We start from the raw sequence: 14,708 nt of genomic DNA, 5'->3' as shown, positions 1-14,708 counted from the left end.
TAACGCTGAAGTGGTCGTTGTCGGCACAGGTACTACAGATACGTACCCCAGGTACCTTTCTGTATACAGATATGTACCCTAAACAAAGTCAAAATACAGAAACGTACCCGGTACCCTAAAAGGCGGACGAGTCCATATTACGCAATCCAAAACCGAAACTGTATGTAGTTGTTCCCGTTCAACTGATTGCGAGTGGTATTCATGTGCATCGCGAAATATCCGTTACTGTGTATTCTCATTACTTACATAACGCAATCAAATGTATCTAATACAACAGTATGACAGTTCCGGTCAAGAATACGACACAATGGGAATGGAATCGTCCTAGGGTACGTTTCTGTATTCTCATTATGGCCAAGGTACGTTTCTGTATACAGAAACGTACCTGGGGTACATATCTGTAGTACCCGTGCCGACAACGACCCCTTCAGCCACAGTAACCAATATTCCGAGATGCAGAGATGCAGAATACCACTCGCAATCAGTTGAACGGGAATAACTACATACGGTTTAGATTTTGGGTTGCAGAATATGGACTCATCCCCCGTTTAGGGTACCGGGTACGTACGTTTCTGTATTTCGATTTTGTTTAGGGTACATTTCTGTATACACATCTGTAGTTCCTGTGCCGATAACGACCCTTTCAGCTCCAGTAACATAACATAACACAGAAGGTATCCTTTATTTTGTTAGTATTGTACATTCTTGGAGGTTATGGCGCACATGCATTTTGGAGAGGTTAGGTGAGGTGCGCTTAAATTATAATGTAAACGAAATAATGTAAAATAACAATATTTTATGAATGATAACCCAAAGTGGACCAGTTGTTTGTTTGAATACATGGGAATACTCCTCCGACCCGAGTGGACATAAACTTTCCTTAGAGTACACATGAAACATTACATTCGACTGAAGTTCAACATTCTCACATGCTGGTTGTCTTAGGTAAGTAGTATTCCGGTTGTCATTACGTAATGGACTGCGTTTTGGAAAAAATATCCCAAAATACTCGTATCAGTAAATTATCATATGAAAACAGAAATGCGCAATTCCAATTAGGTACTGATTCTCAATATACACAACTAATTCATTAAGTGTGAGATAGCTGGTACTTTAGGTAATTGTCTGCGTCTGTAGACAGAAGCCAAGTCATAAAGTGTAAAGCTAAAACGGCACTTAATCAAAACAGTTACAATGTGGCTAAAACGGAACCATGGTGTACCGTCAACACACCAGCAATCGCGTGATAATTTAATGTCGGATTAATTGAGTGTGCACATATGCCAATTATCTGAATAAACTCGGGGAACACTGGTATCATTTACCTAATTTTGTTAACCCCCAAAGATACATTATAGAAAAATACAGACAAAATGTTACAAATCAAACAATTTTAAGTTTAAAAGCGTCATTCAGGAACAGCAAACAACTATAATTTCTCTGTTTGATTGTCATTTTAGACGTTGATGAATAATAAGAAAGGTAAGATGCACTTATGGCTGACAACTTCTTTATAATATTATAATGCGACGTTTCGGGTATATAGGTTCTTAAGCGCTGTAAAGTGTATGTACACTTTGACTAATGGAAGGATTTAAAAATTGTTTTGCACCACATACTTTACTGGTCAGTTTTCACTAGACAAATGATTCGTTATGATCACATCATGTTGCTTAGAACAGAGACCATATACCGGTATATGATCTCTGCTTAGAATAGTCTTTGAATGAGGTGACATACTCTGTTTGTAACTTAACCCCTCACACAATAATCTTCCATTTGTTGAGGTCGGTCTGTAAACAATATGAATAATCAGTCACTGACCACACAATCGAGTGATTGAACTTACGGGCATAGCACAGGCCCCCATAGACTAAGGCTTAGTCTCTGAATATATTTAATTTTGATAGTAACAAACAAGCCCATTTATATTGAAAAGGAGCCCTAGGGAGACCAGAGATTCAGAACCTGGGGAAATCTAGACTCGCTTCGTTTAGGGCTTTAGCACTACAGGGAAGGCTAGGCTGTAGGGAAAATAATGTGGTTCAGGGACTGTGAGACAGAATAAGGCCCCCACTGCGGGTCAGAAAATCGATAAACTAGGCCCCGGTTTAGTATCAACACCCCCTACTATATAATAGCGATAAACTAGGCCCCGGTTTAGTATCAACACCCCCTACTATATAATAGTAGGGGGTGTTGATACTAAACTCGTGTTTGACGAACAATATGAATGAATACCCCATAAATAAATATAGCATGCATATTGCAAACTATATGTAACTACCATGGTGTAACGTGTTTTCGGGGTAATATACCTACCTAGTATACCTACCTACCTACCTAGGTCATCCACAGGCCCCCACTGCGGGTCAGAAAATCGATAAACTAGGCCCCGATTTAGTATCAACACCCCCTACTATTATATATTATACCATTTTCTGACCCCATATTTATTTATGGGGTATTCATTCATATTGTTCGTCAAACACGAGCAGTTCATGCAGTTCTGGTGATGCATTATGCCGTTTTGAAAACATACATTACTGCCATTTTGATTTCATGCGGTATTAGCTTGATCCCAGTCGTCCAATATGGCGGCGGTCTGTGATCTGATTTCTGCTGGGATTATTGGTGAGTCTTAAATCATATTTACCCACTGATATATACACAGGAGTAAACACCGTGTAAGTGGTTTGTTATTAATACGTGGCACTGTGTATTCTTAGATTCTTAATAATGTCATTGCATATTCTTCTCTGTAGTCAGTGTTTTCACAACCGGACAAATGAATGGAATGACACGCCCCTTCTGATGCCAGTGATGTTTTGGATGTGTATCTTATGGAAATCATTGGCATTGATGTATTGAGAAATATTTTCATCAGTCGGGCAGAACCACAAACGATATTGTCGTTGAGCCAATGTTATGACAACACTGATTTATTTTATACCAGTCTAAAATGTGCATTTATGAAACGAAACACAAGATTACTGGTACTCCATTAAGTTCCATTAAGTACTCTAAATGTACTGTTAAGGTTTTCCAGTACTCCTGCATTGAAAAAGTAAGGAGTACGTACTCCTGATGTTGAAAATTTATCTGGAGCCCTGCAGTCTTTAAAGAGCATCAATAGCATATTGACAGAACGCTATATATATTATCTCATCTAACCCAATTAAAATTGAGGGACATGCCATGTGCCTCAATAACACTGTGTGGTCATGCTGTATTCTCCTGTAGTAAGGGTGGTGGGGTAGCCTAGTGGTTGAAACGTTCTCTGTGAGCTAGCACTATAAAACCAGCAAAAGTCTGGGCTAGTACAAGCCGCCACACATACACATGCATGCACGTTTTCATGTGAGAGAAATATTCTTAAGTGTGATGTTTAACCCCATTTCATCCTCACCTCATGTGCCCTATAACACTGTCTTGTCACTCTTTCTTCTCCTGTAGTCCTGACATGTCATAGTGTTCCCCCTAGGATTCAGAAAGGGCAGGGTAAATTAAACAAAAAGGGCACTTCATAATCTAAAAGGGCACTTTGGTGAGGATTATTGAAAAAATAACAATAACAAAATGTATATGAAGTCAAATGCTCTTATAATTTTATTTCTAAAGTTCATTTATTACTCTTCTCATTTTGTATTTTAAGATCAAAATTTGGAAAAAAAGCATTTCAAGACATTAACCTGTTGTCACATTTGTTTACAATTTCACAAAACACGCAAACAACAATTTACAGTCTTCTTTTCTTTCTTGCCAAGCATCTGTTCACAACGTTTTTCAAGTCAATGTCTGAAACTGACGATGCATTCAGGCTAATCATGAGAAGTCCGTTGCAATTTTGAACACTGAGTCTGTTTCTATGATCTGTCACAATCAGTTTCACTTTTGAGAACACTCTCTCAACTTCAGAAGTGGACAATCACAGTTGCATGAATGGACAGTAATTGAACAATGTTTGGATTCAAGTTTCCAAGTTGAGGCTTGAGTCTTCAAAATGGTGGAGGGTGAACTGGTGTCAAGCTCCTTTACTTGACTCCACTCAATCTGTGTTTGGTCGACATTAAGTCCATTTCTGCCCTTGGTGTTAGAACATAATGAACAAAACATCATTCCCTTCTTTTTGTCATCTTCTGAGTACCTCGACCAGGGACGGTTTTGTTGCCACTTTGTGTCAAATGCAGTCTTGTGACCACCATCTTTCTTCTGTGTTGGAATAACTGACTCTGTCTCGTGTGCCCTTGAATTTTCATAGGAAACTACCTCTGACTCGTCCGGTCTGAAAAAAAAATATATACAAAGTTCATATACCATATTCAAAATATTCTTAGATATTAAATTTGCAATCATAATTATTAAAACAAAAATATCACACAATAATACACCTGAACGTAAGTATCTACTGTGGAGAGCCTCGACAAGGGTGTGGCTTCCCATTGTTTGAAATCGTAAAATAGTTTTACGCCTTCAAGACTTACATTTTTATGAATCGACAGTAAACACTAAAAACAAGGCTACCAAGTGTCATTGTCATGTGTCCCTATAACACTGTGTTGTCATGCTTTATTCTCCTGTAGTCCTGACATGTCATGTGCCCTATAACACTGTCTTGTCACTCTTTCTTCTCCTGTAGTCCTGACATGTCATGTGCCCTATAACACTGTGTTGTCATGCTTTATTCTCCTGTAGTCCTGACATGTCATGTGCCCTATAACACTGTCTTGTCACTCTTTCTTCTCCTGTAGTCCTGACATGTCATGTGCCCTATAACACTGTGTTGTCATGCTTTATTCTCCTCTAGTACTGACATGTCATGTGCCCTATAACACTGTCTTGTCACTCTTTCTTCTCCTGTAGTCCTGACATGTCATGTGTCCCTGTAACAACGTGTTGTCATGCTTTATTCTCCTCTAGTACTGACATGTCATGTGCCCTATAACACTGTCTTGTCACTCTTTCTTCTCCTGTAGTCCTGACATGTCATGTGTCCCTGTAACAACGTGTTGTCATGCTTTCTTCTCCTCTAGTACTGACATGTCATGTGCCCTATAACACTGTCTTGTCACTCTTTCTTCTCCTGTAGTCCTGACATGTCATGTGTCCCTGTAACAACGTGTTGTCATGCTTTATTCTCCTCTAGTACTGACATGTCATGTGCCCTATAACACTGTCTTGTCACTCTTTCTTCTCCTGTAGTCCTGACATGTCATGTGTCCCTGTAACAACGTGTTGTCATGCTTTATTCTCCTCTAGTACTGACATGTCATGTGCACTATAACACTGTGTTGTCACGCTTTCTTCTCCTGTAGTCCTGACATGTCATGTGTCCCTGTAACAACTGTGTTGTCATGCTTTATTCTCCTCTAGTACTGACATGTCATGTGCCCTATAACTGTCTTGTCACTCTTTCTTCTCCCTGTAGTCCTGACATGTCATGTGCCCTATAACACTGTGTTGTCATGCTTTATTCCTCTAGTACTGACATGTCATGTGCCCTATAACACTGTGTTGTCACTCTTTCTTCTCCTGTAGTCCTGACATGTCATGTGCCCTATAACACTGTGTTGTCATGCTTTATTCTCCTCTAGTACTGACATGTCATGTGCCCTATAACACTGTGTTGTCACTCTTTCTTCTCCTGTAGTCCTGACATGTCATGTGTCCCTGTAACAACGTGTTGTCATGCTTTATTCTCCTCTAGTACTGACATGTCATGTGCCCTATAACACTGTCTTGTCACTCTTTCTTCTCCTGTAGTCCTGACATGTCATGTGTCCCTGTAACAACGTGTTGTCATGCTTTCTTCTCCTCTAGTACTGACATGTCATGTGCCCTATAACACTGTCTTGTCACTCTTTCTTCTCCTGTAGTCCTGACATGTCATGTGTCCCTGTAACAACGTGTTGTCATGCTTTCTTCTCCTCTAGTACTGACATGTCATGTGCCCTATAACACTGTGTTGTCACTGCTTTCTTCTCCTGTAGTCCTGACATGTCATGTGTCCCTGTAACAACGTGTTGTCATGCTTTATTCTCCTCTAGTACTGACATGTCATGTGCCCTATAACACTGTGTTGTCACTCTTTCTTCTCCTGTAGTCCTGACATGTCATGTGTCCCTGTAACAACGTGTTGTCATGCTTTATTCTCCTGAAGGACTGACATGTCATGTGTCCCTGTAACACTGTGTGGTCACACTCTATTCTCCTGAAGGACTGACATGTCATGTGTCCCTGTAACAACGTGTTGTCATGCTTTATTCTCCTCTAGTACTGACATGTCATGTGCACTATAACACTGTGTTGTCACGCTTTCTTCTCCTGTAGTCCTGACATGTCATGTGTCCCTGTAACACTGTGTGGTCACACTCTATTCTCCTGAAGGACTGACATGTCATGTGTCCCTGTAACAACGTGTTGTCATGCTTTATTCTCCTGTAGTCCTGACATGTCATGTGTCCCTGTAACACTGTGTGGTCACGCTTTATTCTCCTGAAATACTGACATGTCATGTGCCCTGTAACTACGTGTTGTCACGCTTTCTTCTCCTGAAGGACTGACATGTCATGTGTCCCTGTAACACTGTGTGGTCATGCTCTATTCTCCTGTAGTACTGACATGTCATGTGCCCCTGTAGCACCATGTTGTCACGTTGTATTCTCCTGTAAAAGTTCTGACTGCTGCCATGTGCCCTTTTAATACTGTGTTCATTCTGTTATAGAGAAAGACAGGAATGGGGATGTGTTGTGGACCTGGTCCTACCCATCTGCATCCCAGGAACAGAGGGAGATGCTCCTTGACAAGTGCGGACTCAGCTCAGGGTCGCTTCAACCTCTACGCTTTATCTATTACCAATGGCAACAGAAGTGGTACTACCTGCTGCACACAGACATCGATGGTCAAGCTGCCCTGCCAAAAGCAAGTCAAATTCCACGCTGTATTACCTCCCTTTGATGTCAACGAAAGTTTATATAGCTTATTTCTGTAGATTGTTTACATTGTCATGATGTATTTAAAATGTTTATATAAAGTTTAACATTTTTGTAAATGACTTTAAATGTTTCAAGAAGCTTTCAGATGTTTCACTGAAAGAATGCCTGGTTTCCTGAATGTGACCATTGTGTCTTCACATTTGCCTGATTTCTTGAAGTCGGCCATTATTTCTCTACATGTATGTGTAGTTTCTTGAAGGAAAGCTGTTAAGCAGTTTGTCACTAGATGCATGTCTTCCATCTTCAAGACCCGTGAAGATCCAGCTTACAATTGGTCTTCAGTAACCCATGCCTGTCGTAAGATGCGACTAATGGGATCGGGTGATCAGGCTCAATGACAAGATTGACACATCATTGTATCCCAGTTGCGTATTTTGATGCTCATGCTGTTGATCACTGGATTATCTGGTCCAGACTCGATTATTTACAGACCGCCGCCATGTAGCTGGAATATTGCTGACTGCGGCAAAACACTAAACTCATTAATACTTATTCTTCCAGGCCATTTTTGTATCTTTACATGTATGTCACATTTTCTGAAATTAATTCACCAATGTCTCTCTTTATGTATATCTGGCTTTTTAAAGGAAATGTGTCAAGTGGCATTTCTCTACCTGTATGTCTGTTTTTTCAAAGGTGACAAATGTTTCACTAGTGCTGGTGACAAGGGACTTCAACCCTGAGAAGTATGAGCGACTATGTGAGATCTTGACCAAGCTGTACCGCGAGAAGGGCAGTCCATCGGCCATGTTGGAGGCTTACATGGGTGTTGTGACGAGAGGAGTATGGGCCACTGATGATAACGGGAAGTTCTCAGTCAAAGACTTTGGTAACAGAAAAGCCTATGCCAAAAGCAGTGTTAAAAGTGAGTTTCTACTTATCTGTTGGCTTTTGTGTATATGACAAGACATGTATCACGTGTGGGGCAGGACTGAATCCTAGAAATTCGCAGGAGGTAATGTGTGGGAGACATATTTAAATTGTTTTGTAAATAGATCAATGGTATTTTAAACTTGGTGGTATGAATTAGCAACTGTGATTGTGAGTGGCGGTATCCTCAAAGGAGGTTGAAGTACCGTATAATTATAATTATTATCCTTCTGAAAGGGTACATGAGACCACGTCTTTCAAAGTGTATTCATTAAAAAACTACCACGTTTCTATTCGTAGCATATGTGTTTGGTTTTATCTTTGACTAAATTTGCCATATTCGCCAACATCTGAAGGGACGATGTAAATCGAACTAGGGTCCATGCAGGTAGCAAAAGCATTGTAAGACCCCATGGCCCCTAGTATGGTGACCAACCTTCAGTTGTTGGCAACCTATAGCCTGTTTTTATATTGTATTGTCTTTGTAAGTAAAATAGTTTTAGATTTACATGCTAGGTTTAAACACCATCTGTGGTCCTCTAGTTATTTTACAATCCTTTGAGGACTGGATTTTGAACAACGGATATTTATTATGTATGCAAAACCTTTCTCATCACTATGTTTTGCAGACGTAATCCAGACGTTGGGCCTGGAGGCGATACTTCTGTACACGGCCCTCATGTTAAAGAAAAGAGTAGCAATATACTTCCCGCCACATTCCCTGGCTGATCTGCTAGAGTTCACAAGGTACCCCCTTCTCAAATATATCCCCTATCTCAAATATATCCCCCAATCTCAAATATATCCCGCCATATTTTGTCAGACGTTTTTTTCCAGGTTGATATGCAAGTCGGTACAACATATCAATTAACCATTTTACTAACATTTAACCTTTCATATAACAGAACATTTCCATTGTATGTAGTATCGCCTCTTTCAAACTGAAAGCCTTTCAAGATGTAAACAAATGAGAAAATGTACGTGCTTTGTAATGTACTTTAAAAATGCTAAACATCCCACACTTTAAACAGATTAAACTTATTCCCTCTGATCTAACTTAGAAAACATTTTGCCAAAATAAATGACAACACAAGCTATTTAGTATGACCTAGTAAAGAAGTTGTGAAGCAATAATTTCTAAACCATAGAGAGAATCCATATTGTTGCTTTTAACGGTGTTGAAGAGGGATTTTACCACAGAGGCTGATGTTTGTTTGATCAGCTCTCAGAGTGTGATAGTGAGGTTTATTTTAATCAAAGTGATAGATGTCTCAGCTTTTCTTTCATGTTAGGTGACCGCCTCCGTGGTGTAGTGGTTAGAGTGTCTGCCCAGAAAGCGGAAGGTCGCGGGTTCGATCCCTGGTTGTGTCATACCAAAAGACGTTAAAATATGGTACTTGTTGGTCCCTGCCTGGCGTTCGGCATTAATGGCTACAACAAGGACTGGTCAGCTCGGAGTATAATGTGTGTGAGTGGGGTATTCATGCTTAACTGTGGCATGGTATCTCAGTGGGCTAGCACTATAAAACCAGCTTAAGTCTGGGCTAGTACAAGTAGCCGCACATACACACGCATGCACGTCGTCATATGAGCAAAATATTCTCAAGTACGATGTAAATCCCAATTTTACCTCACCTCACCTCACCTTCATTTTAGGCATACATACACTGATGTTACTGAAATGCAGGGGTGGAAATAACTTTAAATTGCTAGTGTACTCTGGTACAGTGGCACATGTAAAATCACTTGCCCTGATAATTTTTCCACTATACCGGCTGTTTTCTTGTTGATTTTTAAATAAACAACATAATTAACATTGGAAAGTCAACTGGACACCGATACAGTGTGATATAGAAATTTGCTTGCCCGACAGAAAAAAACACTTGACTCGGACGTCGGGCAATGGGTTATTTCCACCCCTGAAATGCTGTGAACGTTCTGTCCCTCCTTCTGAAAGTGCTGTCCCTCATTGTTCCTGCAGATCACTGCCTGCTTTGGTTTGGCACCGACAGAATTGGAGTGTTGTATATCCTCACGTCTCTCTCGCTACCAGCGAGCTGGAGGGTCTGAAGTCGGTCAGCCATTATGTTGCAGGATTCACAGAAGCTGAAGTTGAGGGGAGGTAGGTTGGTGTGATACATGCATACTAAGGAAGACAGGTGTGGTTGGTTGGTTGGTGTGATACATGCATACTAGTGAAGACAGGTGTGGTTGGTTGGTTGGTTGGTTAACGCCGCACTCTGCAATATTCCAGCTAAATCGGACCTTCACGGGTCCAAGAAGAAAACAGTTGTGGCAGAGTTCAACGAGGAAGAAGTAGAGTGAGTGAGTTTCATTTTATGTCGCTTTTAGCAATATTCCAGCAATGTGATGGCAAGGGACTCCAGAAATTTGGCTTCACATTGTACCCTTGTGGGGAATCAAACCCATGTCTTTAGCGTGATGAGCCAACGCTGTAACCACTAGGCTACCCCAAATCCCCGGTGAAGTAGGCAAGCTAGGTGTGATAGCCTGATAGAGACAGTTGTAGACACAGAAGATGCTTGTTCATAACCACAGTTTCCTTTCTAATCTGAGGACCACCTCCGTGGTGTAGTGGTTAGAGGTCCGCCCGGAGAGCGGAAGGTCGCGGGTTCGATCCCCGACCGCGTCATACCAAAAGACGTTAAAATATGGTACTTGTTGGTCCCTGCCTGGCACTCGGCATTGATGGGTACAACAAGGACTGGTCGGCTCGGAGTCAGTATAATGTGTCTGAGTGGGGTATTCATGCTTCACTGCGGCATGGTATCTCAGTGGGCTAGCACTATAAAACCAGCTTCAGTCTGGGCTAGTACAAGCAGCCGCACATACACATACACACGCATGCACGTCGTCAAATGAGCTAAATATTCTCAAGTACGACGTAAATCCCAATTTCACTTCACTTCTAATCTGAGCACATCTGCTTTCAGACCAGATCTGTATGATGTGTTTGTGAATGGTCCTGCTGGACAAGTAACTGTAGCGTCTCATGCTAAAGGTAAGAAGAACCATCTGTCTCATCATATTTCAGCTAATATGCTTTCACTTCTCAGACTGCAAATATATGAGCTAGTTGTTGTACAAATCATAATGATGAACCGTTAGAGAGTAGTTCTGCTGTTTCAAGACATAATGTATCCTACCAGTAAATTCAAACATCAGCAGTCAGTTTAGTATAGCAGTATTCACATCATGACATTTTCTAGCAGGTTAGAATGGTGAGGCCAAAACGTCTGAATACATGACACTACATACCATCATTTGAAGTTGATGTAACTTAATATACTGGGGATTTTTGAAGCTCTCTTAGTGCTAAGGGTCAAGTGCCATACATTAACATTAACTTGTCGATCTTAAAGAGAGCTTGAAAATCTAGGCCCAGGAGCTCAAGGTGGGGACAAGGTCACATTATCTATAATGGCTCACACTTCACTTTCAATCAAAATAAAGGTTCATTTTCAGCCAGTGAAGACACACTGTAAAATGTACACAATGTGTCAAGGTTGTGTCAAAAGTCAAGATCACTTTAAGTTTGATGATTTTTCATTCACTCAGTTTTATTTTAAAGGTAACATGTAGCAGATCTAGGCTAGAAATGTTCCTGTATGTGATTCATGACTATTCAACGAACTTCAGGGTAACTGATTGGTGAATACTAGTATTTAAGTTCAAGGTCACTAAGTTGCAAATAAGCACTCAACAACTTGTTGCCTTGACGACCATGAGCTACATTATGTACATAACACAAGGCTGTGATTAAGCACTTGTCTACACTGTATTAGGACAATAGGAGTGAAAATTGTTCAAGTCAAGAAGCGAAATTCCAGCATTACAAGAAGAATGCTGATAATCTTGTGGTTTTACAGATGCCCTGGCCATGGGGAAACTCCACAAGGATATAGCACTTCTGATGGTTCAAGGAGCTGAATCAGCTGACACGACAGATGAGGACATGATAAAGGTGAGGCACCGAAATAAATGTGCGTTTAGTTTTACCGCACACTCCGCAGTATTCCAGCTATCCCGGCAGTCTGTAAATCACTGAGTCTGGACCAGACAATCCAGTGATCAACAGCATGAGCATCAATTTACACAACTGGGATACGATGACGTGTGTCAACCAAGTCAGCAAGCAATCCCGTTAGTTGCCTCTTACGACAAACATGGGTTATTGAAGATCAATTCTAACCCGGATCCTCGTGGGTCAAATGAATGTGATGCCCACCCACTTCTGTTGTAAACTTTTCATAAGTGAAACATTCCTCAGTGGACTTTTTGCCCAGTGAGAAATCCCTCCTGCTGAAACAAATATAATGCAGATTAGCAACCAGCACAACACAAATTCAAATTTCATTGCAGGAGGGGTGAAAATAACCCATTGCCCGATGCCCCAGTCCAGTGTTTTTTTCTGTCGGGCAAGCAAATTTGTATATCACGCTGTACCAGTGTCCAGTTGACTTCCCCATGTTAATTGTGTTGTTTATTTAAAAATTCAACAAGAAAATTGGCCGGTACAATGGAAAAATTATCAGGGCAAGTGATTTTACATGTGCCACTGTAACGGACTACACTAGCAATTTTAAAGTTATTTCCACCCCTGTGCAGGAGGTGGCTGGAAAAACAAAGGAGCTGTTGAACAACCTCCGGTCTCTGGCTTCCGACGAGGGAGGCGGGCGACTCACGCTGAGTCTGGACACCCTCAAACAACGCAAGATGCCTCCGGCTACTGAAAACTTCCTGTTCAGCTTGGCGGCATGTGAAGGACTAGTCAAGTTCTAACTGGGAGGTCCGACAACTGCTTCCCAAAGTATCCCAGTGTAGAAATACATCTGCAGCATTCATCACTGAACACAAATCGGGATTAACTGACATACCATTCTGCAGTCAACGTTGTACATACGTGTATGAGTAATTGTCACCCAGTGTTCATGTGACAGCTAATGTGTACATACGTGTAATCTTTGTCTGAACTGATGTTTACCAGTAATCTTTGCTCGTGTCTTAAATATTTTTGAAGAAAGATTTTGTGTGTGTGTGTGTGTGTGTGTGTGTGTGTGTGTGTGTGTGTGTGTGTGTGTGTGTGTGTGCGTGCGTGTGTGCATATGCATAGTGTAATTCTGGACTACGATCCACTCCAGAAGTGGAAAACTGCCATGTAGCTGGAATATTGCTGAGTGCAGAAGAACAAACAAAAGAAGTGGAGACAATTCTATCCTAGAATTCCCAGTTACCGTGCACTGGTCAGAACAATATTGGAAGTTGTGAAGGACATTTTCCTGATCTTGGTGCTTGAAGCGTCTTCAAAAAAGATGCAAGACTATATGAGAAAAGGTCTGTAGCCTGATGGAAATACGTCATTAAAACGTTTGGTAACTGAGAATATTGTTATACATACATAGTCTTCAGAATGTAAGAAAGCTGTGAAGTATGGTATTGGTTGTTTTGGATATACTTGCTTCATGACTGACACAGAAAACATAATAAACATGCATATTACACTTTCTTTGACTTTATTTGTGGAAGTCTCCATCTTGAAATCACATGAGAAATTTTGCCTAATGATTGTGTTGTTGTGGATTTAAACACCTTGTATTCCATCTATCAGGCAACAGTGGTCATACAGCCTGGTGTCTGCAACATGACATACAGCTGGACCTCTGTTACATTTATTGTCTGTTGGGTAGAAACAAGGGTTGTCCCCCCAGCTTGACGTCTGCAACATATGTGAGATGCACCTGCGGTACCTCAGTTTGACGTCTGCTACATGTGCTGTCTGTCGGACATCAGCATCAGTGGTCACACAGACTGACGTCTGCAACATACGTGAGAGGCACCTGCGGTTCAACTTGATGTCGGCTACATGTGCTCTGTTAGACATGACCAAATGTGGTCACACAGATTGACGTCTGCTTCATGTGTCACCTCTGAGATGGGCAACATGCATCACATGTCATGTGCTTGATAGCTATTCCACATATCTGTGACAAAAGCTTCAATTAATGATCTCTAATACGTCTAACATTCACTTACGCTGGGGAAAACATATTTTACACAATTATCTGTCATTATTCTTAGGGTCTGATGATGTTCATCACACACAGATGACATACATGTGTGTGTCTGCTTGTACTGGTCTGGTCTTATGCTGGTTGTGTCCCTATTAGGGACCGATAATAATTTATTTATTTATTTAGGGGGGTCACTTACTTTGTACGTAAATTTTAGGGGGGTCATTCGCATTGTACATGCTTCTCCATAAAAATCAGCATCACCCCTCTAGCCATAAATTATTAACGGTCCCTTAAGACACCAAATACTGACGAGTTGCTCCCTGTAATATATCCTCATAAAGCGAAGCGCCAGGCAGGGTAACAACAAGTCCCATCTTTTAGTGTCTTTTCCTATGAAGTTGCCAGAGAATAAAACAATAGACCTTCCTTTAACCAGCAGACACTGCATTCACTACACCACCTAACAGTTCCTCGTGGTCCTTTGGTGGATGAGTGAATGATTTTACGCCGCTTTTAGCTATATTCCAGCAGTATCACGGCGGGGGACACCAGAAATGGGCTTCACACATTCTGCCCATGTAGGGAATTGAACCCGGGTCTTCAGCATGACAAGCCACCGCTTTAACCACTAGGCCACCACCCCTGGTTCTTTGGTAACAGTTAGCAATCACATAAATCAATATTTTTCATACAGCCATTTACTCTACCAGAAGCTTGATACTGACAACAGGACATCTACATACGCACACACACACACACACACCATGTTGCAACACTGACCAACGGTCAGGGGACACCAATATACCTG

At 41.2% G+C, this 14,708-nt stretch overlaps 1 protein-coding gene across 2 annotated transcripts; it reads left to right on the top strand.

Moving 5' to 3' along the window:
* Positions 1-356: 356 nt before the first annotated feature.
* On the top strand, positions 357-13,390 carry LOC124255543 (DENN domain-containing protein 10-like). 2 transcript variants are annotated; one of them, XM_046689481.1, is made up of 8 exons: positions 357-560; positions 6,725-6,921; positions 7,632-7,860; positions 8,495-8,612; positions 9,847-9,987; positions 10,820-10,887; positions 11,756-11,850; positions 12,495-13,390. In XM_046689481.1, exons 2-8 carry the CDS (start codon positions 6,793-6,795, stop codon positions 12,666-12,668), a joined length of 954 nt encoding a protein of 317 aa, XP_046545437.1. In that variant the 5' UTR covers positions 357-560; positions 6,725-6,792; the 3' UTR covers positions 12,669-13,390. The 2 variants fall into 2 exon arrangements, with proteins under 2 accessions (XP_046545437.1, XP_046545436.1); XM_046689480.1 differs by lacking the exon at positions 357-560 and adding an exon at positions 2,536-2,634.
* The last annotated feature ends 1,318 nt before the right edge of the window (positions 13,391-14,708 follow it).

The sequence above is a fragment of the Haliotis rubra genome, unplaced genomic scaffold (genome assembly GCF_003918875.1).
Source record: "Haliotis rubra isolate DU_JTF1 unplaced genomic scaffold, ASM391887v1 Scf602, whole genome shotgun sequence".
Lineage (NCBI taxonomy): Eukaryota > Metazoa > Mollusca > Gastropoda > Lepetellida > Haliotidae > Haliotis > Haliotis rubra.
Note: the sequence above shows the minus strand (reverse complement) of the source record. Positions and strands in the feature narration are given on the sequence as shown.